Source organism: Eublepharis macularius, chromosome 5, assembly GCF_028583425.1.
Source record: "Eublepharis macularius isolate TG4126 chromosome 5, MPM_Emac_v1.0, whole genome shotgun sequence".
NCBI lineage: Eukaryota > Metazoa > Chordata > Lepidosauria > Squamata > Eublepharidae > Eublepharis > Eublepharis macularius.
In genome coordinates this window covers 29,091,547-29,116,990 of record NC_072794.1, presented here as the reverse complement: position 1 = coordinate 29,116,990, position 25,444 = coordinate 29,091,547, and the positions used below count along the sequence as shown (strand labels likewise).

The 25,444-nt window shown below is 41.9% G+C and overlaps 1 protein-coding gene and 1 non-coding gene across 3 annotated transcripts in view; both read right to left on the bottom strand.

Moving 5' to 3' along the window:
• Nucleotides 1-25,444, bottom strand: part of COP1 (COP1 E3 ubiquitin ligase) — a 184,174-nt gene that overhangs the window by 20,293 nt on the left and 138,437 nt on the right. For both annotated transcript variants that reach the window (XM_054981241.1, XM_054981243.1), the window contains exon 18: nucleotides 23,593-23,753. In XM_054981241.1, the coding sequence (XP_054837216.1) occupies nucleotides 23,593-23,753 (161 nt within the window). The remainder of the gene's footprint in view (nucleotides 1-23,592; nucleotides 23,754-25,444) is intronic.
• LOC129331559 (small Cajal body-specific RNA 3) lies at nucleotides 5,241-5,377 on the bottom strand. The gene has a single exon (XR_008597208.1). It is a non-coding gene; the product is annotated as a small Cajal body-specific RNA 3 (non-coding RNA).

Below are 25,444 nucleotides of genomic sequence, written 5' to 3'. Positions count from 1 at the left end.
CATGCTTAGGATGAATTCAGATATTGGCAAACAACCGAAAGACAGCACTGTAAACTGTATTAGTTGTTTCATTTTTAATTGGACACATTAAAATTTTTGGGCGGGGGGTGGGGAAGGATGCTAAAATCCTGCCACTTTTCTGATATAATGGCTACTTAGTCTAATTCTAGCTTTGACTCAAAAGACAGAGAACGGTGAGGATAGCTACGTGAAAAGTTATACCAGAGGGACAAAAAATATGATCATCTGCAATTGGTAAGTTAGACCATTATACTGATAAAAAGATTGAGATGTCACATACACAAGCAAAGGACAAAGTGAGAAAACTGGAAAATAAATTCATTAGCTATGTTGAGATAAAAAGAAACTGGACGCCAATTAGCCACATAGGAACATTTAAGTTAACTTGATTATTAATTACTGTATGAGAGCTGGAACAGCGTAGTGGCTAAGAGAGACAGCTTCAAATCAGGAAATCCCTGGTACAAGTCTTCTTCCTGTCATGAATCATTAGGTGGCCCCAGGCAAGCCTCTTTTTCTCAATCCATTACCAGAAAATTGGGAATAATCAAGGCTTTTTCTCTGGGAAAAGAGGTGGTGGAACTCAGGACTGCACAATGACGTCACTTTGGGTCAGCTGGAACAAGGGGGGGAGTTTTTTAAAGTTTAAATCGCCCTCGGCGAAAATGGTCACATGGCCGGTGGCCCCGCCCCTTGATCTCCAGGAAGACAGACAGATTTCCCCTCTGTCTGGAGATCAGGGGTGGGGCCACCGGCCATGTGACCATTTTCAAGAGGTGCCGGAACTCCGTTCCACCGCGTTCCAGCTGAAAAAAAGCTGGAATAATAATCTTTCCTAACTAACATAGGTAACGTATTAATAAATCTGAAGCACTCTGGAATGTCAAAAGAGCTATGTAAAAGGTAAAGATTATAATCTTTACCTTTTACATAGCTCTTTTGACATTCCAGAGTGTAAGCTGAAGATTTGGAAAATAAAGCCATGAGAGACAGCTATACATTTCAAGGATGTGAAAGTACATCCCTTGTCAGTGAAAAAGTATGTTTATTTTGGGGAAACAATACTAAAGAAGTAAACAGCTAAAGTAGAGAGGAAAATCATTTTTAGCATGGCTGTTTAGAATTCTTCTCCAGTGCAGAATGTGAATTTTTCTCATTTCTTATGGCATCTGGTTTCTGTGGATCTTTGGCTTGGGTCCACTGGTAATTTCCACAGACAGAAGGCACTCCATTGTAGTCCAAAACACCCCCTGAAATGATACACCTGGGGGACGGGAAGAACTGGCGAAAATCACCCCCCCATTCACCCACAGAAAGCTCCCACTGGACCAAAGCCTCTATATCTGTGCCTGCTTCAACACTGTTTGGATACTAGTAGGCAAGGTACTGAGGTATAGCCTCATAATTCTGTTTTTTTTTTATTTTTAGACGAAAATTCAATGTAGCTAAATGGTTGTCCTTTAAAAAAAATCTTAAAAAACAAAATCTCCAATAAAATCTCTTTCAGAAGCCACATATGAAACCAGTGAAGAATTCTCTTATGCAACTGCTCTTAGGTTGTAGTCCTGCAAGCTTCACAGATGAATGCCTTGTTAACATCTACTTGATTTCTGCAATGGCATGTACCTGATTTAGGCAAAGTGATGATAATGATTCTGTGGGTGATGTCCTCATACAGTGTGGAAGCAAGCTGAAAGTATGAAGCAAGCATCTCATCAGGATACTTGCTTTGGAAAGAAACACAAATGTTAAGGACTGCCTCCTCCCATACTGCCCAGCCTGTGTTCCTTTCATGCCCTATGGGCAAAAGCTCTAGATGACCATGCCCATTTTGTAAAAACACTTGGCAGGCACCAGAAAAGGTGTCAATGGGCACCATGGTACCTACAGGCACCATGTTGAGGACTCCTGGCATAAACAACAGAATCATATACTTAGCTTGCAATTTGCAAGCTGCATGCCATAAAATATCTGCTGGTATGGGGCAAGAATTGAATCAGATCACTTAACCCCAACAGAAAATGCCTACTGTATGATTTTTCTTTGGTCTTGCTTCCCTCCTTAGCTGAAGGCGGGTAATTTCCTTATGGATTTGGACAGTATTAATTATTTGTGGTGTAGACCTGCTGCAGAGTTACCTACTTGGATGAGGCTGCCCATTGTGTTTCTGCTTGGAGTGACTCCTTTCAGGAAGAAGACAGACTCATTGGCTCATACAGAAACATAGGGAGAGCGCTCCTTTGAAGGTAGACCTATGTTTGCTCAGGATAAAACCTATCCTGAAAATTAATCCTTCCACACTATACAGATAAGGAAAATGCCATTCAAAACACTGCACTGCAGAAATGGTAGAGGAAACCTCTTAAACTGCACTTAATAAAGCAAATGTAGGTGAAGGGATACCTCCATGTATTGACTGCAGTTCCCTAGGAAACCACCAATATTTTCTTCATAGCTTTGCAATCTATGTAATATTTGACCTTGTAGCAAGTCAAATGATCACAGTGCCTCAGTCTGCTGATCTGTGAAGCCAAAGTATTACTCAACTGACTGTGGCCCTCTGCATGGTTGAAATTCACTGCATGCATTTGGCTTATCTGATGAATTGCACAGTACTAATTTAAGGTATTATTTTTTCTGATTGGATCATTAATTGGATGTGCACATATAACTGATTTATTGTCACAGTGGGGCTGAAATTTAATAATGTAAAATATTAATGGCAAAGTAAAGTTAATTTGGAACCACTACCATTGTTCTCATATAGGATGGAACATCAATTGCAACCACAGTAACAAAGCTAAAGAAAAATTAGAGGAGACAGGAAAAGGGCATACCTATGAGACTCTCTGCCTACCTTTCCCATATCCTTGTTGACTATTATAGTCTGATGTGGTTGAGGTTGTACAAAAGGGACAAGTTGTTCTCTTTTGTAAGCATCATGCCCAATTTCGCCCAGTATCTCTCAAACTCTAACCAGCGGAGCCTTCCAAATACACTAGCTGCTATTTCATAGTGAAGAATCTCAGGATATCTCTGGGTATCAAGACCTCATCCAAAACACACCATTCTTTTCTTAGATGTGACTTTTTCAGATTGTGGAGAAATGCTCCCCCTCCAAGAATTTACCCCAATATTTCAATTATTGTGACTGCTCTATGTCCATTTACAGAAGCCCAGGTGCAGATGAGTAGCTAGAAAACAGGAGGATGTTGAAGGGCACTCGAACTCTTGGATATGCCCAAGACATATCCAAGCAGGACAATAACTTACTACCTCACATCCTGCTAGCAAGTCACACCTAGAGCCCTAAAACCGGAAAGATTGAAATGACAGAAGGAAAACACTTCTTTGGGACAGGAAGGGACAGTTAAGTCATGGGGGGGGGGGAGGTGAAAGACAGAGGTTATTTAAGCGCAAGACATGAGGAAGATCCTTTCTTACTCTTAGCTTCTAACTTCTTGGATGAAAGTAAACCATGATGGACTCTGCTTTTACCTAGAGATTCCATCTTGTTCACACATCAAGGGACGATGAAGACCCAACCATAAGCATTAAGGTAATGATGAACTTTAAACTACTGCAACTTCAAGTAAAGCTAGCCTATCCTAAAGGAAACATCATTTAGCAAGTACCTAGAGTAGGGTTAGAGGTCTGTGTACGTTCAACTCTTCCTTGTTCCCTTGCTCAGCCCAAATACTTGAAAGAACATTTGGACTCTCTCTATTCATTTATTAAACTTTCTTATATTTTGAGTGCTCTAAGTCTGATCTCTGGAAACTCACCACACCTATTTGGTTATTACCTGGAGTGTGGTAATGGGGAGGGATTGCAGAGAAGTTTAGCACGTCTGGAGCATAATAGCTCAAAATGGCAAAGTTCCAATAGATTGTCACTGTGTTTGCTGTAGAAGAGTAGTGGGAAGGGGGGAACAACTAGGCAGAGCCTCTCAGTGGCAGCAACACAGCTACAAAGTGTTGATAGTATGACTCTGCCTGGCAGGAGATACTCTCAGAGTCACTGGTGGCTGCAGGTGGCTACTAGGCACGTGTGGTTCGGGAATCCGATTCGGAAAAAATGCCCAAATCGGACCCACTCAATAAAGATTCGGGAATCCTGAATTAAAGCTTTCTGAAGCATTCGTAATGCTTCAGAAAGCTTCAGGGCTGAGTTTAAAGGGCCCCGCCACTGCTTGCAAGTGGCGGCGGGGCCCTTTAAACATCGCCCCAGCCCCCCACCCACCCCCACTTACCTTTGCAGCGTTGGCGGCAGTGGTAGCTCCGGCCCTTCCCGCTGCCCACAGGGGCGCGGAGCAGCGGAGGAGGCAGAGAAAGCCCTTGCTGCGCCTCAAATAGCCACTGTGGCTGAGGGGCAGGAAGGGCCGGAGGTGGCGGCTCCGGCATTCCCCACTGCCTTGCAGGCTCAGGAGGCGGTGCAGCGGCAGAGGAGCCGGCTGGCTCCAGGTCATCACAGCCTCGTGCTGCTGTACATGCTGCCACTGCCACTGCCCAGCTGATCACCCTCCCCCTCTCCAGGTAGGTGTGGGGGGGTGGGGGGTTTGCCTCGGGGGGTGGGAGGTGGAGGGAGTTGCTCCTCCTCACTTAAGTATGCTCCGAATATTTACGGAGCATACTAAAGCAAGTAAATACCATAATTCTGAAGCTTCGGAATTATGGTATTTCCGAATTTTTCCCCGTTTCAGGTAAACCCGAAGCAGGAAACCCGAATCTTTTCAGGATGCACACCCCTAGTGGCTACCCAGTTTGTTTTTGGTGCAACTAGGAAGAAAGGTGAAGAAACAGCATTGGGACAGCCAACCAGAAGGGGGGGTTTCCAACTTCCCAGTAGGCCAACCAGGAGGAACTGTAGGGATTTGCATGCAAGCCTCTCCCTTCACACTGATTATCAGCCTAACTCAGGAAGCCTCTTAGGAAAAAAAATTAAAATGATGCCATTGTGGAAACTACTTTTATTTAAAAGTTGCTGGTTTCCTGAAACAACTGTATTCAGAGATAAATCCTAAGCAAGTCTACTCAGAATTCTAGGTCTAATTCAGTGGTTCTTTCTCCCAGGCCAGCTCTCTTAGAATGGCACTCCTAGCCCTACACAGCAAGAGCAGTGGTTGCTTGCTGCTACTCGCCTCTCAAACAGTCAACTCACCATGGAAGACCAGGCTGCAGCAATGGCAGCAGCACTAGGAATTATGCACAGACTCTAAAAATGTATGAAGGGGAACGATCTGATTCAGCTGGCTGCTCTAAACCAGACAGAGACCTTCACTTTACTGTAGGAAGGCTGAAAGTACAGACAAAAGACATTTCATTTGCCTGCATTGGAGGTCCGTTCAGCTTCCAGTCAGGGAAAGATTCATTATTGAGAGCCCCTTTATTACACTTCCCCTTTTCTGTATCCCAACTACCTGACAGCATCACATCTTAAATTAAGCACATGTTAATGCATACAAAAAAGCTAAAGAAAGAGAAAGACAGAAGGAAAATGAATTAAGCGGGCAAGTTTAATCCAGGTCAGAACTATTGTTAGCTTACATGGAAGAAAAAATTCTAAAGAACTCGCATACTGCATACATCTCCCCCTCTCTAGTTAGTCATTTAAATTTTATAATTAAGGCAATTTAGAAGTGGCTTATTAAATGCAGGCTTTCCCCCTGCTATACTGATCCTTAGTAACTTCTCTGAATAGAAAACAAAGCACAGGGCTTCAGCAGGATGAACTTCTTGGACAGAGAAACAGCATTCCTACTTGCCTTCCCCCCCAGATCTTCAGTAAGAATCGGAAGCGACTTCAGATTCCCACCTTTCTTATTGCAGGTGACCCAGAATTCAATATGGAAACACGCCTGTTTTAGAGAGTAGTCGGATTTACCAGGTTTGTGCCATACACGTTTCTGCGTAAAAACAAACTGCTTAAGGAGGACCATAGTTTACTGCAGGCAGGGGCAAGGGAAGCAGATTCCCCTGATCTAACACGCCCAATTCATCCCAGGGAATTCATGCATTTTAAATTGCAGAGAAGCTACCCTATTATGTGGTCTAATACATTTTCATTTATTAGTTGAACGCCAGCCACTTAGCTTCCAAGTGCGAGTAGTTCATTACCAGCAAAGCGGGAGCTGCTTATTACCATTTTTAACAATGTCACTGGTGCTAGATTCAGTTCTCTGTAACATCAGCACAGGAGGGGGGGGAGTAATGGGACCTGTGGGAGAAAGACATTTGACCACCTCTGCTATACCACTCCTTTAGGCACAGAGCCTCCCAACAGTGCTTGCTTTCACCTTTTTACAGCCTCCCTGATACAATTCTAAGGAAGAGAAACTTGACCGGTTTTAAATGAGAAGATTTCAAGAGCCTAACAGAAGGATTGGATGCCACGTTCAAAACTGCAGAATAAGTCTGTGCCTTCAGTATACTACCCAATGATCTCACAGGTTATTTTAAACAAGGTTGACTCCCAGTTTCTTGAGATGAGGAATGAGATTGTGTCCAAAGCACGTAATACGTTTTTTTCATTCCAATCAAAACCATCTGACACCAGCATTTCCAATCAATCAAAATTATTCCCCGAGGACCGTGAAGTGGGTTCCGCTGTAAATTTCTGCTGATTGAAGGGCTCAGGTGATTTTCACCTATTCCTCCCTCCTATTGTCCTCAAAGGACCCCTGTCCCCCAGGAACATTTCAGGACCATTGGGAGGCAAGGAAATTGCTTTCTGCTGCTGGAAATGCCTTCTGTTAGCAGGAATTGCTGTCTTGATTTAGCTCACTGTGCCACAACAGGTTGGACTGAAATGGCAATATTGTCAAACATAACACTGCTTCTTTTTTCCCTCCCTCCGCCAACATCAACAGATAAACAGGAAAGCTCGCCTACTCTTGGGATGGCTCAGTAGGATGCATGCCATATGGGGAAAGCACATGGAAGGTTTTAGAGATGGATCATTTCTCAACTGTGCCAAGTAAAAACAGCTCAACAAAATGTGAGACACTTTTAAGTAGTGAAAATTAGGCATAAAACTCCCTCCACAGCACACTGGGATAAGTGTTACAATGAACTTTCAGAATAAGTGGAATCATTTTTCCTTATGTTGTACAGTTTTATGACTGGGGAAAACGTAATTTAAATTTATATAAGCTGTAGCACACAACAGGAATAAAAGCCACAGTCAGGTACTGACTACAAAGACAATAGTGTTATACAGCATAATCATAATCATCTTAGCATTTCTATAGTACTTTCAGTATTCAAAATGTTTTACATTTATTATCACAGTAATCTTTAAAACAGCAACGTAAGGAGAGCGAGCAGTATCATTCCCCATATTGTAGTTATGAGCTGAGAGAATACTGCCGCCTTCCTTGCCCAAGGCCACTGGGGGAAATTTTGCTCAGCTGGAGACCTCTTGAATCACATCTCATTCATTCTCTTTGCTACTACCCTATACATTCTTTCACAGTAATGTTCCTTGGGGAGACAAGACCATTCTCTATATGCCCCCTAACCCTGTGCACGGTTTACTCAAGAGTCCTAGAGAAGCAAGGGGGGGGGAGGGAGAGGAAAAGAATCAGGGGAAAACGTTTTTCCTCCCCGCCCCAGGCCTCCTCCAACCCCATTCTTCTGGAGAAACACCAAAAAGAAACTCCTATGAAATACCTTTTAGAATGAGTAGAATGCTTCTTAAGGCAAGGTTTTTCAAAATGTATGGCATGAAAAAGTCTGAGGACTTTTTCAAATTTTCTTGTGGAAAATTGGGAATTTGGGGAGAGCACTGGGGGTGGGTGGGTGGGACCTCTCTCATACAGTGGATACATAAAATATTTTCAAGATTTTAAAAAAATAAATAATTTTGGCAACAATAAAGTGTTTAATACCCTCACCTGGATAACCCAGGCAAGCTTGATCTCATCAGATCTCAGAAGTCAACCAGGGTCAACCTTGGTCAGTAATAGAAAGGGAGACCGCCAACGAAGGCCAGGATTGCAATGTCAAACCACCTCTGTTAGTTTCTTGCATTGAAAACCCCACTGGGGGGGCCTGGGGGGGTCACAAAAAACAGCTATGACCTGACAGCACTCTCCACCACCAATGTGTTTAATAATACATTATTAAAGAGCTTAGAATGTTATAAAGTTTAGCTTTATAACCAATATATATCCAAGCAGTCCTACCTATTGTGACTCTTTGTACAATATACTTTATTTTGTTTTCTGTCTTCAAAGTGTATTTGTTCCTAACGCTTTAAGATGGCAAAAATTAAACATACATGTGCTATGGTAGGATAGGATGCAACAGTTTGCAACTCTTTCTCAAGCACTGGGTATGCTTGCAATTTTTGTTATAGAAAATGAAAAACTTGTAAATTCCATAAATATGCCAAATAGTATAATTTTATATGCTGACTAAGTTATCAATAATACATTTCCTATTATTAAATCAGGAAAAGAAATTTCAGTTGGATAGGAAAGTATTGGATATATTTCAATCTCCCCCTGCCCCCAAACCCCTTTGTTGCCTGTAGCTTCGAAATTTCCAGAAATTTTACCTTTAAACAGTCCTACTGAATTCAATAGGGCTTACTACCAAGTAATAGTACAGAGAATTGTTGAATAAGATGTTGTTATTCTACTGTCATGAATAGATTAACCAGTTAGATTGGTCTACTCTACTCTCAGAGACTTCTGGATCAGACAGCTTCCAGGTGGTCATCAGGGAATTATCCCAGGACATGGTTGACAGTTCTGTCAAAGCCCTGGTTGAACTCTGGATGAGTGAAGTGACCACAAAGTTCGACATAGTTGCACTTATAGTTGCTCTGCTCACAGTGACCTGAGCCAGCTCAACAGGACAGCAGCAGAGTGGAAAGTTTTCCAGTGCTTTCTTTTTGCACAGAATTTGTTCCATTAATAAAGTTTCACTGTTTCATAAAAGTGAATGGATTCCACAGTCAATATAACATTTAGAAAAGCTTGGAAGTTTCAAAGTTGTAATTAATTTTATTTCAGTCTTTATCTCTAGGAATTCTGTGTGAGAGTACATGTATGTTTCATGGATTTGTAAAGGGGACGGGGGTTAAACAACAGATACAGTTACGGAGTCAGTTTGGTGCAGTGGTTACGAGTGCGGGACTCTAATTAATCTGGAGAACTGGGTTTGATTCCCCGCTCCTCCGCTTGAAGCCAGCTGGGTGACCTTGGATCAGTCACAGCTTCCTTGGATCAGTCACAGCTTCCAGGAGCTCTCTCAGCCCCACCCACAGGGTGTTGTTTGTTGTGGGGATAATAATAACAATTTGTAGACCGATCTGAGTGGGCATTAAGTTGTCCTGAAGGGCAGTATATAAATTGAATGTTATTATTATTATATTATTATAATAATCTAAATAAAAATAAAACTCTCAACTTGTTTGAATATTTAAAGCACATTTGAGTTTCTTTCTGCTTAAATCAATTATCAATTATTTCATTTGGAAAATTTGCTGCTATTGGGACATAAAATCAACCTAGAGTGCTTTTAAAATGTTATTTACTAAAAGAAAGTCAAAGTAAACGTGTTTCATCAGATTATGCTCTCTTTAGGACGCTGGATAAATTTTTTCCCAATTCAAAATTTTTCTGAAAAGCCACATCACTGCTCAGCATCCTAGTACTTTAACCAGTTTAGAGAATGAAGCGGCAAGGAAGATGGCCGAAGGGGAGGACATCTCAGGAGGAACGAAACTGAACACCAGCTAGCGCTCATTTCAGCTCCAACTCTGTGGCAGGGGCAATGGCAAAGAGAAGTTATTTCATCATTATAATTGCATCCACCTGGACTTGTTTCAAGGGGTGAAGAATGTGCTTCACACGGGCTGGGATAAGAACTCAATTAAACCCTTGACCGGCTGTTTTGCCAAGTTTGCTAAGTGTACTGCAAATAAAATTGTCTGTGTTTGTTGCAGACTGGTCATGCCTGCTGATGATATAGTCACATTAATGGGTATTTCCAGACCAAACAGTCAGGCTAGGTGAAGGGAGGTGGACTGGCCTAAATCCTGAATGTTATAAATTCCTCCTTAATATCAACAGCCAGGCAAGACTACCAAAGACAGAGAGACTCCAGCGCCAGCTGAAGAATGCATTTCAGTATCAAAGGGGATGGGAGTCAATTTGAGTCAGTGCAGAACTGAAGCCCCCATGCTAGTCATCTGACCTGTACCAGCTTCACCAGCATCTGTGAATCTGTACAGGGGTGGCAACAACCCAATGCAGTTTATAGTACCAACATTATCCTCTGCCATCACTTAACAAAACTGAGTCTCACTTGAAATCCTGCCCATCAGACACGACCTCTTACCTGTGAACAGACGAGGGTAACTAGCTGTACAGATACACCCAACTGCTTCCCCATGCCCTGTAAGTATTCTGAAGAGGAAATACGGAAATAGTCGGGAGGGAGGAAGGCAGCTAGGAAAGTAATTATACTGGGGAATTTAATCTATTTCACCCTCTCTAGATTAGAGCCGCTTTCAACATTCCACTCACATAGGTGCTTCTGTTGATTTACTCAACAGAAGTCACAGTGACAATGAGAACACATGGCAATTATCCTCTGCTATTTTATCAGGCGGCTGATTCTTATAAAGGGATTAACAATCGGTGTTAGGAAAACATGGAAAAACAACTATTGGTATTCTAGGACTAAATTCTACCCATCCTGATTTATGATGACCTGAGTGTTTGTTTTATTAATCTAACTAATTGCAGCTGCAGCAAAACAATCAACCTACTACTGGAGACTACAAATGAATTTTTAAAGTAATTTATGAACTTGGTGTGTAAACATAGGGGTCTGTCTGTCTGTATGCATAGCATAATATCTGCGTGTTGCTCTTCCATGAGATTCAAGAGCCTTTCAGCTCTTCACAAATCTCATGTCTAAAACTGCCATAAAAACTGAATCTGCTCCTCCTAGGTTAGACTACCTATGCATATCAGAAAGGTGCTAGATGCCTGCCACTGATCTCAACCCCTCTCTGGTATGTCTAAACAAACAATTCTCAGCCCAGCACAGTGGCTCCGGCATCTCCATGCAGCTTTACTGGTAGTCCATTGTGGTCTTCAATTCAAACATCGCCAGGGCAGCCAAAAACTTGCCTCTGGCAATTCTGCAGGAGTCACCTGGTTCAGAGAAACAAATCTGAAAAGGAGCAACAGCAGGTTACAGGCACTCCATGCTTCCTCACTGGGACTAACTTTCCCTGACACGGAAGACAATGGATTTCCCCAAGTCACAGAACTACAGAACACTGGACGGCTGTTCATATACATTAATACATATGTATTTCAGGCATCAGTAAACTGAAGAATGAGTAAGTACAAGTGGACTGCAGCCTCAAACTAAAGAATGCCTGGGGTTTTATATCATCGGACTTCTACTCCACTTCTTGGTATTTCTTTGAGCTCCTCTAACCCTCATAGCGACGCACCCCAATGCACTCCATCAGCCTCCTACTTCTTGACGCACCTTTATTAGTTCGTGGCAAAATTTTTCAATTAAAAATGCTTTCAGCTGGAAAGATGGGCAAAATTAATTGGAACAGTTCATTCTGTAAGTCATGTTTTCCTTCTGCAAGGAATCTGAGATCCTTCCTTAGAACTCTACACACTTAGGCTCCTGGCAATTCTACTTTTAAAGTACTAAAGAGACACACGGAGAGAATGAAATTGCCCACTTTAGATGCATAAATAATGAAGGCACCAAAAAAGAGAGAAAGATCTTTGAACTGAGAGTTGCTAACCAACCTCATGCAGCTGTTTTAAAAGATAAAGATCTATTTGGTTCTCTGCCACCAAAAGCTTGTCACGCTCCAATGACACTAAATAAACTTGCGTTTATTCAGTTCTTGCCTAAACTGATCTCTCTGCAACACAACATAGTGCAGAGTGGAAGTGAAGAGAGACCTATTAAAAGCAAAATGATAATTATCCTCACCATATTAAACTAGAAACAGAAGTAGTTCAAGGCCAATAAATCTAGGTGCAACTGCTTCCACATCAGTGCTTCAATTTCACCAAGAGGCAAAGCTGACTGATTAAAACCTTAAATTGAGGCAGGTAAAAACAGTATTGGCCTATAGACTTTTAAAAACTGCATTTACATATTGTTGGAATATTAAGCAATTACTATGGCAAAGTCTAATTAACAAACCGAGAGGTTAGAGTTGACAGTCAATGAACAAGTTATGTTAAAAGTTGCAGCAGCCCCATGTTCCCTTCAACAGGGAAATCATACTGGTTCATCAAGATACCTACCGATAAAGCTGCAAGTTAAACAGGGCATGATGCATTCAGTCCATTGAACAAGAGGCAAAATTCAAAAAGAAGTATGCTGTGGGTCTCAGGAGATGACAGCTCCATTGGCTTATTACTGCCCATAAAAAGGACTATGCAAAGCAACCAGATACACAGGAATTGTTTTCAGAGCTGCTCTGTTTAAGGAAGAAACTCAAAGGACAAACTGGGGTTAAGCAAAGTATCCATGGTTAAAGATGGTGCCAAGGTAAGCCTTAAACATGGTTAGTGTAAGGATAGGAATATGCAGTCCTGTGGCTTGCCCTTAATTCTTTAACCATGGGTAAGGAATCTGCCACACCCACACCAGCTCAGAGAAAAGGTTTAGCCTATTTTAAACAACACTGTCTCATGAAATGGGACTAGCCAGTCTAGACATTTTTTTCAGTACAAAAATCCAACTTGGAAAAAAACCCCATGGTTTCAGCTATGGTTACTGATACTGATATTTACTGCCCTTTTGAAAAAATCATCAACTGAACATCAATGCAGTTAGGGCAGAGATAAGTTTCTACCTAAATTGCAAGGTACCTAAGAGTGCATGAGGTTGTGCATGAGCGCACCCACACCCACAAAAAAATCTACACACCTGCATTTTCAGGAGAAAGTTCCACAGGACACAATCTTATCCCCCATGTTATTCAACCTCTATGTAAAGCCTTTAGATGAACTCATGTGTAGCTTTGGAATTGGATGCCATCAATATGCATATGACACCCAACTCTGTATCTTGCTATCTGAATCTCCTGGTGACGCAGTAGAGATCTTGGGTGGCTGCCTGACAGCTGTGCTCAAATGGTTGAAAGCAAACATACTGAAACTGAATCCAGACAAAACAGAAGTGATGCTCATTGGGAAGGCAGAGACCTTGAAGGATACTGTACTTCCCACTTTCAATAGAGTTTGTCTGACCCTTGTAGACTAAGTTAAGAGTACTGGATCCAGAACTAGTGCTAGAAAAGCAAGTTAAGGCAGCTGCAAAAAATGCTTTCCACAAACTCATTCTAGCCTGGAAGATGGCCCCCTACCTTGACATGGCCAATCTGGCTGTCTGTATCCCTGCCATGGTAACATCAAGAGTAGACTACTCCAGTGCATTCTACATAGGTCTTCCCTCTAAGTTAACTCGAAGAAACCAGTTGGTGCAAAACGCTGCAGCTTGGCTATAATTGGGAATTTGTGAGTGAGGAGGACCATGGATATTATTCCCATTCCGCAGTCACTCCATTGGCTATCAGTTACCAGGCTCAATTCAAAGTATTGGCTATTGCCTACAAAGCTCTTCTTTATGGCCTTGGTCTGGCATATTTATGAGACTACCTCTCTCCCTATGTTCCACCATAGCAGCTTTGGTCATCCGATCAGGGACTTCTGCAGGTACCACCTTGCACATGGGCAAAAAATCAACAGCTGCCTGTATACATGCATTCTCTGTAGTGGCCTCCACTTTATGGAACGGCATACCTGAAGAGGTTAGGAAAACTCCCACTCTTCTGGCTTTCCACAAACTATGTAAAACCAATTATTCAAGAGGGCTTTTTAACTTAGGAAAAGAAGGCTGTAGTGTACTGAGGCTGTCTTGGAGAGATACATTGGTGGAGGAATGGGAAGGGACTATGGACTTTTTTGCTGTCACTGGAGGTATGATGAATGTAAACTTTATTACTATTACTATAAGTATGATCCTACTGACTAAACCCTATAGTGTTTAAAATGTCAATCTTAGAATTAATTATGCTCTGTTTTCAGCATTTCTTCAACTTCGTATTGGATTTCTGCTGGTTTTAAATCTTTGCAAACTTGCAGGTATATATAAGCATGTGCGGTTCAGGAATCTGATTCGGGGAAAACGCCCGAATTGGACCCAATCCATAAAGATTCGGGATTTCCGAAATCCCGAATCAAAGCTTTCCGAAGCATTTGTAATGCTTCGGAAAGCTTTGGGGCTGAGTTTAAAGGGCCCCACCACTCCTTGCGAGCAGAAGCAGGGCCCTTTAAACATCACCCCAGCCCCAGCCCCCCACCCCCACCCACCCAGACTTACCTTGTCGGCGGCAGCGGTGGCTCCAGCCCTCCCCGCCGCCCGCGGGGCTGTGGAGTGGGCGGAGAAAGCCCTTCCTGCCCCTCAAATGGCTGCGGCAATCATTTGAGGGGCAGGAAGGGTTTTCTTCGCCTTCTCCAGCCGTTCCTGACTCTCAAATGGCTGCTGCAGCACCGTGGCCATTTGAGGGGCAGGAAGGGCCGGAGGAGGCGGCTCCGGCCTTCCCCACTGCCTTGCAGGCTCAGGAGGCGGTGTGGCGGCAGAGGAACTGGCTGGCTCCAGGCTGTTGCAGCCTCGTGCTGCTGCTGCCGCCGCTGCCGCTGCAGCGGCAACCCGCTGCCCAGCCGATGGCCCTCCTGCTCTCTCTCCAGCCCGGTAAGTGGGTGAGGGGTGGAGGGGTTGTCCTAGGGGGGTGGGGGTGGAGAGGTTTCCCCCCTCACTTTAGTATGCTCCAAATATTTACGGAGCATACCGAAGCAAGTAAAATACCATAAATCCGAAGCGGAAACCCGAATCTTTTCAGGCTGCACACCCCTAGGTATATACCCTATTACATGTGTACTGAAATGTCTTTGAAATTGATTGTACTGATCCATGCTTTGTAACCAGCCTTGAATCTCAGTGGGAAAGGTGGACTATAAATAGCGTAAATAAAATATAAATAAATAAATAATCTGTATTACATAAATTATAAACCATTTCCAGAAGTAGTGAAAGTTATCAAAAATCAGTTGTTCATACTGTAGTGCCAGGTCATACCACAAAATATCACAAGCCAATATTGACTTTTTACTAGATTTAAGTCCCCAATACCTTTATTTTTTAAAAATAATGTATACCAGCCTGTCTACATCTGCCTGACTCCTTCCTTTTCCAACTTGTCTGTCTCTTACATTAATACTTTCAAATATTTCACGGCAATTTTCCAGTTTAAGAAGCAACATACATTCTTAACATCTGCATATATAATGAATTTAAACTGTATTGAAACAGTCTGAACATAGGAGTTAAAAGCAGGAGCCAAGATCTCAGAAAAGCTGTGCACCAACTCCAGTGATTTTGGAAAAGCAGGTGAGTTGGTAGATAGTACAATTTTAGGCAATGTGATAATGAATTTAAAAATAGCAGGTAATAAAAAAAACAATTATTCTCTCTCTACAAATGATTTTTTTTTTAAAAAAGCAAACCAAGCTTGTTGCTGACATTCCATTAATTTCTGTACTGTAAAACTAAAATGGAATTGCAGTTGGTTTTGCAATTACAGCAGGTTACAGAATTAGGGGAGCCTATTCCAAACAGTGACCTCTGAGATCAAACAAAGCATATGGTTGCTAATTGCAGGCAATCCATGTAGACTAAGGAATGGTAGACAGGGAGTCTTCACAGTGTAAAACTTCCTCCTTGTGAGTGAGAAACAATTTCCTGAAGAGGAAACTCTAGGGAGCCCTGTGTCTGGTCAAAGTGGCATGAGTAGGAAATCAGATGAAAATGCTTTATAAAAGAAATCTTTAAAAAAGCGTTTATTCTAATAAAAACCCCTGTACTTCTGCATAATCACATTATCTAAAGGCCCCTGTAGAAGGACCGAAGTGTCAAAACACTGAAATTTTGAAGCTGCAAGTGTGCCACTAATAACACAGCAGGACAGTCTCATGTTGATCTCAAGAGCAGGACTCCTGAGGTGGTAATAACCAAGTACAGAGTTGCTAAAGCAGGCTAGGCACCTTTCTCCAATTATTTATGTATGAAATGGCATTCACTATGGGAATCTATAAGGCGATAGGAAACAGACTTAACAAGCATTATATGCAAATACATGCAGGCATGATTCCTCTAGGAAAACACGACATGAAAATTACTCAGCACACAAAATCATTCTCCTTCAATAATACACATGTGTAAGTTAATGTAAAAAAGGTGACAGTACTTCCCATCTAACAGATTTCAATCAAAGCAGTTCCCTTGCCCAATTGGTAGGGTTTACTGAACAAATCGAGGAGCCGAAAAAGACAAGTAGAAAGTAGACCACGGCAATACAGCCCGGAAAACCCACAACAACCAGAAATTAGCACTATTGCTGAAAAACAACAGAAAAAATACGCCGCTTGAAAACAAAGCTGAAGTTGGTTCCCAGTTCCTTATTCCCAGTTCCTAGTTCCTTATACGCAAACCCAAACACAAACATTGGGGGAAAATTGAAAAGCTCTGCATTCCAAAATAGAGTTTGGAGAGGTCTGTATCATACATCTCCACATTCAGGGGACTCTGCCCCCTAAATGGACCTATGCTGGGTCCTCCTACAAAGCCCAGTTCTTGAGTGAATTGGAACAGCACCCAGATTCACAGATTCCATTGTCCTATACATAAACTTTGGACCAGCACCTTCCTGAGCTTAGTATTTACCTTATTTGTTGCTTTTCACAAAACTATATGTTATCTTTAAAGCCCTTAAGTCCTTTTCATTTTTAAAAACATTAATATTCTATTTTAGAGTAGATTGCCTCCCAGAAGTTGTGTTTACAGTTCATCGCATTACTCATGTTACCATGACTTGAACCCAGGTGGCCAGATTCGTTGTGTCAAGGTATACCTTGCCTATCTCCCCAGTGTGGACCCAAAGTAGCTTACATTGTTCACCCATCCTCCGTTTTATACTCACAGCAACCCTGTAAGACAGGTTCGGCTGAGCATGTGTGACTGGCCCAAGGTCACCCAGCAAGAACTGAGCTTTGAAACAGGAAGCAGCTTAGGCACCCCCAAATAACCTGTGAAGCACCCAGATTCACAGATGCCATTGTCCTATATATAAACTTTGGACCAGCACCTTCCTCAGCTTAGTATTATATTACCTTGAAAGCTGTTAGGGCCTTGTCATTTTTAAAAACATTAATATTATATTTTGATCACTAGTATGGTTTTTTATCTGGTATTACCTGGTTCTGGTTGACTCCTGGAAAGGTGTCAGGAGCGCTAAACTTTGGCCTCCGCGGCAGCCGGCAAAGCAGCAGCAAATGCTGGTGTCTGTGCCGCCTGCGCCACTGCTTCAGCCTCTGCGGCGGCTGGCAGGGCTGCAGGGAAGGCCGCAGCTGGTGCCTCCGCTGCCCACGCCGCCGCTTTGACCTCTGCAGCAGCCGGCAAGGTGGCAGGGAAGGCCACTGCTTCCACTGCCACCAGGTAAGTGGGGTGGTGGTGGGAGGGAGGGCGCCCTTTAAAAAGGCCCCAAAGCTTCCCGAAGCAATCCGAATTGCTTTTCAATTTCCCCCAATATCTGTGTTTGGGTTTCGGAATAAGGAACTAGGAACTGGGAATAAGGAACTGGGAACCACCTTCAGCTTTGTGGAAAACAGAAATACGCACAGAACCTGAAATCAGGAAGCTTTTGTCTACCATAATATGAGGCAAATTTTAGACCTACGGTGAAAGGATACGTTTCTTTACATTTGCTCAACTACATGCTTTCCCTTTTTGTAACCGAACTGATGTTATGGTGAGCTGTCTGTACCCACATCAAAACCTGGATTACACAGAGAAGGCAGGAAGACTCCAGCTGGATGCGAACTACTCTCATGAGAGAGAATCCAAGGCTTTCCCTATATCCATGGATATTTTGAGTAGGAAGGACAGTTCTTCATTTGAGGAAACAGCGTTTGGGTTGTCCAGTTACTAGACCAGCAAATTTTAAAGTCTTAAATCTGTTGGTTGCTGCAAAAATGTATCTCGTGTGTGTTTGCAGGTTTACTTATTTACATTATTTATAGTCCACCTTTCTTAATGAGACTCAAGGTGGATTACACAACGAGAGTCAATACGATCAATGGCTCAGACATTCAATGACAATGCAATAGGGTATTGAGACATGGAACCCACTGAGCAGATTCCACATTTCCTGTTGTAGAATGAGGTGTTTGTACTGTTTCAATACAGTGAAGTATAAACATTCTAAATAAATAAATAAAATGCAGAGACAACAGCAGAAGCTGGGCAAAAGACACGATGGCCAATGTATATTTACACAACCCACAAGAAGGGTTTAAGAATAAAGTGCATGTATTTTGTTGAGAGTCAAATCTTTCTTCTCACTCTTCACTGGGATAAGAATAGAGGGAGAAATGGGAATGCCCAGGCTAGCCTATCTGGGAAGCTAGCCCCCAGATTTCAGAAGCTAAGCAGGGTCAGCCCTGAGAAGTGCTTGGATGGGAGACCACCAGGGAAATCCAGGGTCACTGCAAAGAAGTGGGCAATGGCAAACTACTTCTGAAAGTCTGAAAGTCTCTTGCCTTGAAACCCCCATGAAGGGTTGCTGTAAGTTGGCTGCAACTTGATGGCACTTTCCATCACACAGGAACAATAAGAGTGTGGGGTGGTGGTGGTGGTTAGGCATAAAATAAATTACTGCAATTTCAAGGATGTGAAAAAACGGGAAAAACTACTGCCATGTAAATAAGTAAGTTATAGGTACAATTCAGCTAAGCTATCATTTCAATGGGAGAGGCAAGCCCATTCACTGCCATTATATGATCAATAGGACTTAAATACTTATCTTCAGAGGGACTGTATCCCACATGTTGAGCAAAGCCCCTAATAACTGCCAAACAATAATACAGAAGTGATCGTTCTGATTGTCCAAACTATTTCACTCGCTCAAGAATTTTCTAATCCATGTAAATAGTGAAGGCGATTTGACATACTATGTGCTTCATGAAAGAAGAGGGTCATCACCTTCTAACAGTCTCACTGACACAAATTTTAAATCTTTCCAGTCTGGAAGAAACTAATTAAATCTTTCCTCCTTTGCTGGAAGGGTGAGAGTACTCCCTCTCCTGTATCAGGTTCATACATTATTGGAGAGATGTGTTTACCATTTTTCCATGGCTGAATGCTTTCTAAAGTGGTTATTCTGGGTAAAATGCAGGTGAAGTTCAGAATATGAATCCGTAACAATCAACATTTGCAAGATGGCTAATTCTGTAATTTTTCACTTTTCAAATACCTGATCTTGACCTTTGGAAGCAAACTATATTGCAAAATTCTCTGTTACAGCACTTTGCAGCCACTCCTCTTACTACAAATATTACAATACACCAACCCTTCCAACAAAACTGGCCAAAAATTGGCCAATGAACATAAGCAGACATGGAGTTCTACATGAACTACCACCAACAGGAAGTAATTTAGAAATATCAGGAATACGCTAATAGTACTGAACAGTAAGAGTGGTGGCGAGTGGAGAGAAGGATCCTGAATTCTCGCCTCCTGGCTTGCTATTTAGCAGGCTACTCTCACCATGATGCACAAAGGCTATATATGCTGAGTACCAGGGGAAAGCGAGCCAACAACACTGACCCTGTCGGCAGAAAGCTAATTTATGAATCACTTACAACTGTAGATTAATATAATTCCTGTCCTCTCCCTGAAAAGCTCTAAGGTTTTTCCTTGCCTAATTTGCATGCAGTTTTCTTCTGTTATCTGAATCTCCCTGAAGTTATCAAAAAACATGCTGTAACTATCCTGCTTACCGACAGGCACAGACAGATGCAAGCAACACAAGAAGCATGGAATTGAATGGCTTTTTTACAACGATGCTGATTACCTGAGACAATATCTTTTTTACATAAACCATCTGATTTTGAGTTCACCAATACTCTTTACTTCATTTATACCCCACCTGTCTCTACAATGCAGACTCCAAGCAGTTTACATCATTCTCCTTTCCTCCACGTAATCCTCACAACCCCCTCTCAATTAGATACTCTACCAAAACTCAGGTGACACCTATGATTAATGTCATACCCATTCACTGGTTAAGAAGTCCCTTTCTCGGATATTCACAAAGCTGTCTTATATAGTGAGCTTTCACATCTGAATGTATTTTGCATCATCAGTCTCTGAGACTGAAAACAGCAATAATGCAAAACCACAGGATCTGGAGATCATCCTTCATTCCCTTTATTCTTGTATACTGCTCTTTTCCAGCTTTCACTGCCAACTGTCAGGTGATCTGCCCATAAGCTTTTTACCAGTTGGTGGATCCTAACTCACCAGATCAGTTCAAAGGATCTTCCATTCCCTTTGAACATAACTTTGGTTCCTTGAACCCTCACTTAGTACAAAAACACAGTTTTGTCATAACATCCAAATTCAGAACTTAAAGGTAGCACTTGCCCTCCATAACAGAATCAGAAATCATTGTTTGTAGGTCAAGCCCTAGCCGTGAAGTATTGAGCCAGGTATTATGGCAAAGTACAGATCGCACCAAACAGGGAAAGGAAAGGGAATCTGTAAGCGAAGAGGGAGGTAGATTGCAGCCCTCTAAACAATGGCTGGATTACCTTATCAAGCCTGTACGTGGAAGCTATTATTTGTGTACACTATTTTCTATCCTAAGACAGGAGTGATTTTTTTTTTAAAGTGAACATTTCAAGAGCATGCAGAAAGTACATCAGTGGCAATTAGAAGCACTATAAAAATAGGTTTGTTATGGCCTGCTGGCAAAGATGTGTGACACATGTTACCAAGTGAGTCACAAAGTGTTGCTACTGAAATGTGTAGAATGGGAAGGTAGTTGCTATAATTGAAGGTAAAATAAGAATAACAGGGCAGCTTTCTTTGAACCAAACCAAACTGCTAAGGTTTTTTTCCTCTCTCAAAGAAGGTATGCTAATTGTTTTAGGAAAAGTGGAAATGAACACTTGACCAGAAAAACAAGTGGAAAGCAATGAATAAAAAAAAAAAGAAGCACATCACTAAATTCTAAATATTCACAAACTACAAGGAAGGGCCACAGTTCCATAGTACAGCTAATGCTTTGCCTACAGAAGGTTCCCAAGTCCAATTCCTGAAATCTCCAGTAAAACAGATTTCAGGGGTGGAAAAGACTCTTTGATAACAGTTGCTCTTTGATAACAATACTTGGCTAATATGGACCCATTATTTGACCTGGCATCAAGAAGCTGCACAGGTTAAGTATATAACCAACTTTCACACAAAGCATCTGTAATACAAAGGGCTATACACAAAATATGGGTTTCATTTTTAAAAACCGTTTCATTAACCATTTAATAACACACCGCAGCTCTGTTTAATGGGCTTCTGGAGGGCTGGCCCAGTCTGTTAGCCTCTTTGCCAAACAAAGGTGTAACAGCAGAGAGAAATATTGAGAGGATGGATTTGGTGAAGAAAAGCAGTCCAAAACATGCAAGTGGACCTCTCACTTCCTCTTCCCTATAGCATTTGGTCAGAGAATGGTGCTCCTTCCCCCATTCAGCACACACTCACAGATGTGGCAAGGAGGAAGGCCGTACAACTCAAATTGTGTTGGAGTAATGCTGCGACCTCCTTGTGTCTGGATGTTTGGGGACCACATCTCTTCTTTGCCCATCTTCCTCCCCACAACAGGCCTACTGAGGGGGAAAAGGAGAGAGCGCTCCGAGATGCAATCAGAACTGTCTTCCCATTCAGTTCATATGCTCCAGGAGAGTTACTGGGAGCAAAACGGCTGCTTTGCCAAGGAGGCAAAGCCACATCCAGCCACTACAATCAACTGCGGTTGAATTAAATTCTGGTTAGTTGTGAAGTCTTAATGCATACAATCCAACAAACTAAGGATTTGAAGCTAGAATTTGCAGCAAGTTAATTAAGCACAGTTTGAGGTTTACTGCTATATCTGAATTCACAAGTTAGTTTGTTGAATAGCACTTGCAGCAGCCTTACACTGCAATCTGCAGAGTAGACTGGGCAACCATGTCCTAATTTACAATTAATTTTTTTTAAAAAAAATTAAATTAATTTTTTTTAAAAAAAATTTATTGTGGAAAAGTTAAAAGAGAACAAGAGAAAGTGAAACATAACAAGAAGACAACTACCAAGGGCCAGGAATAGCCTGCAAATCAATCTACAAAGTAAAAACAGTAAGAAACATAATAGCCATATTATTAATCCATTACAGTTTTTCGCCTACAACACTTCCCTCTTTATTATCAATCAGCTTGCGGTCTCATTAATATCTTTTTTCCGTGTCTTGTCTTTTTGATATCTCAGAACCTTATTCTTTTCTGGTCCTCAGAACCAGGTCCTAATTTACTTGAGATACAGGCCTCTCTGGAGAAAAAACCCAAACAACTGCTGAAACTAAAGCTGCCATGTGTGCCTTTATCAGGATGAACGAGACAGTCAAAACAGCATGTTGTGTTTCCTTCTCAGATGCCATTATTATAAGTTCAGGATTCAGTGAAAGGCGTACATGTCGAACAAATGTTTCTTAACAAGGCTAAAGTTCCTACATTAAAAAGGATCGAGACAGTTTCAAATGAAATGTGCGGGTAGAGACATTTATGTATAAAAGGCTAGGAAGACTCCAACAGTACCCATATTTCTGTCACCATTTATATTAACTGTTCATTCAAAATGGCATCTTTTAATGCAAAAGCCTATATATGACACAAGTTAATGTTCTCTAATAGCAATAAATTGGGGTGGAGGTGTACTGGGTTATATGAGCTTAAAATCCCAGCCATTACACTGTATTAACTTTACTTTAAAGCACCATCTATCATTCCAATTACACAAAATGCAATTGAATAATTTCTACAGCTAGCCTGCGAGTGCCTAGTGCCTTAGTTTCATTCATACATTGCAGAAGAGGCACAGAAGCATGGGCCTACTGGTACAGCCGTGTCTGAGCTATGCCACTCTAAACTGCAGGTAGAGGCTCTCATGACGGAAAGTACCTCCATATACAGAAACCTAGCGTGTCCAGGAGAAGGCTAGACTGGAACTCGCTTCCCAACATGCTAGTCTGTCTAGGCACACATTCCATCAGGTGAGCAGGTGACACCCTGCACTATGGTGTCACAGGTTAGATATTGATCTCCACATCAGTGAGAACTAGGGCCTTGTCGCTTTCTGCTCCAACATCATCTGCAAGATAACACCATATATTCTTGTTCCTCGATAAAGACATTCCTAGCAGCAAACAACACCATAAGGAAGCAGCTCTCATGTGATTGTGGCAATGGGAGTTTTTTGCACCAAACTTTGGGTGCTTCCTGTCTCAAAACTGGACCTTCTGTGGCCTGTTGTGCTTAAGCAACAATTTACCACTGACTTAAATAAATGCGTGCCAAACCCACCGTAGGGAAACATTTTTTTTTCCTGTGACGCAATAGGAGAGTAAGTAAATATTTACCCCGTCTGGCAGTGCTCTCCAGCATACAGCACTGACAAACTCATTTGTGTCATCCTCCTTCCGGTCCTTGTCCAGAACACTTTTGACAGTGTCAAATTTGAAGGTTAGCAGTGTCTTTGAGAGACCCTTGTAGTACAGGTAGAGGGAGTTATTTTCACTTCCTACAATTAACAAAGAGAGAAAGATAAATGTGTGGGGGTTCCTAAAGATCTGTACCAGGTTACTCCTACCCCACTCTTCACACAGCCAATCAAAAGCTGGTTTTTCCAGTTACAGCAGAGAACTTCAAGATAGGAATGAGCAAGATCACTAAAGCATAACAGACCATTAACTGTAATATAGAAGATACATGACATAGAGGCAATGCCAGGGTCAGCAATGTAAGACGCTGGCTCTCAAGGCTAACACCATTTTAAACTGACTAAACACAAAGCATCTCTTCCAAGATGCTACAGGATGTCTCTGTTCTTGAGCGGCATATTCCTTCTGCTTTGATCCGAGCACCAGAGTTTAAGGAGGAGTCTAGTAAGCTGTAAAGGGTTCAAAGGTAAGCTACAAAAGGTGATAAAATGTCTGGAAAGGGCATCTTATAAGGTTAGGTGGAGGGTACTGGGTTATTTTTCAGCTCCAGAAAAGAGCAATAAAGGAAAGACACAATGACCCTTTCAAATATTTTAGAGAGCCTGCAAAAGAATGGTGGGCAATTATTCTTCAATATTTTTGAATTACAGCATGTTAAATTGTTAAAGGGGAAGGGGAAAAAATCACAGTTAAAGAACAGTTTGTCATAGGAATAAACTGTTTAGGAGAGAATTGTGGAACCTTCCTCTCCGGTTTCTTTAAAAGAGATAGGACCAGCAGTTGGGGAGGTTGCTTCAAGTGTAACAAATATTTAAGGCAGGGGGGAAATAGATCCTTGGGTCTCTTCCAATTACATGATTTTATAATTCCATTACCCAGGTAGTCTTGCCAAGTCAAAGATCACATAAGGTCTATCTGTGCGCAAACAGTAAAGACAGCTGTAACAAGAGTTTGGGATTCTCTGGTAACAAAATCATCAGGATTTGGCAGGGAGGGAAGCAAGTTGTTATTGCAAATGCCTTCAGAAATGGAGAAAGAGAGACTGCTTTTTCAAGTAAAACCCAGCCCATCTCATATCGTACTTTTGAGTGTACCCTGAGATGCTCAAAGCAGCACAAGTACTTGAAGGGAATCCCATGCACTTTACTAGAGTTTTCTGAAGATAGCGTAGAATAACTGTAAGAGTACATATTTTGTGAAACAAACGGCAATCAATAGCTTTCATGAGTATTCGATGCTTGCAAGATTTTGTGGGGAGACGAATGCATGCATAGAATCAGGCACCATAGCTGGAAATTGTCCCCTGATGAAATTTAAGTTGCTGCTCTGATTATTCCCCTCCATCTTCCCTCCCTCCACCTCAAAACAGTTGACTTTGCTTTGGAAAAAAAATACTGTACAGCAAAATCTACAAGCTCTGCAGAAAAGTCAAGCAAAAAGTTCAAACAAAAACGGGGAACTGAGAAGATATTTGTTACTATCAGGGGGGGGGCACCATGGCTCTTGTCCATGAGAATCGGCGCTGTTGAAAATAAAGCAAATGCAACTGTGATAACTCTCTTAATGACTCAGTCCTATAATTATACACAAATCCCTGTTCACAGGTTAAAGGGGGATGGATCTCTTATAGACACTTAGCAGTTCTGTAACATATTAGGGGCCAAGGGGTACCTACGTGCTTTTACACAGTGCCACACACAGCACCCACTAGCCACTCACATAGCCCTTGAAACTGACAGTACATTTTAGCCCCCTATGTTGAATGGCTTTT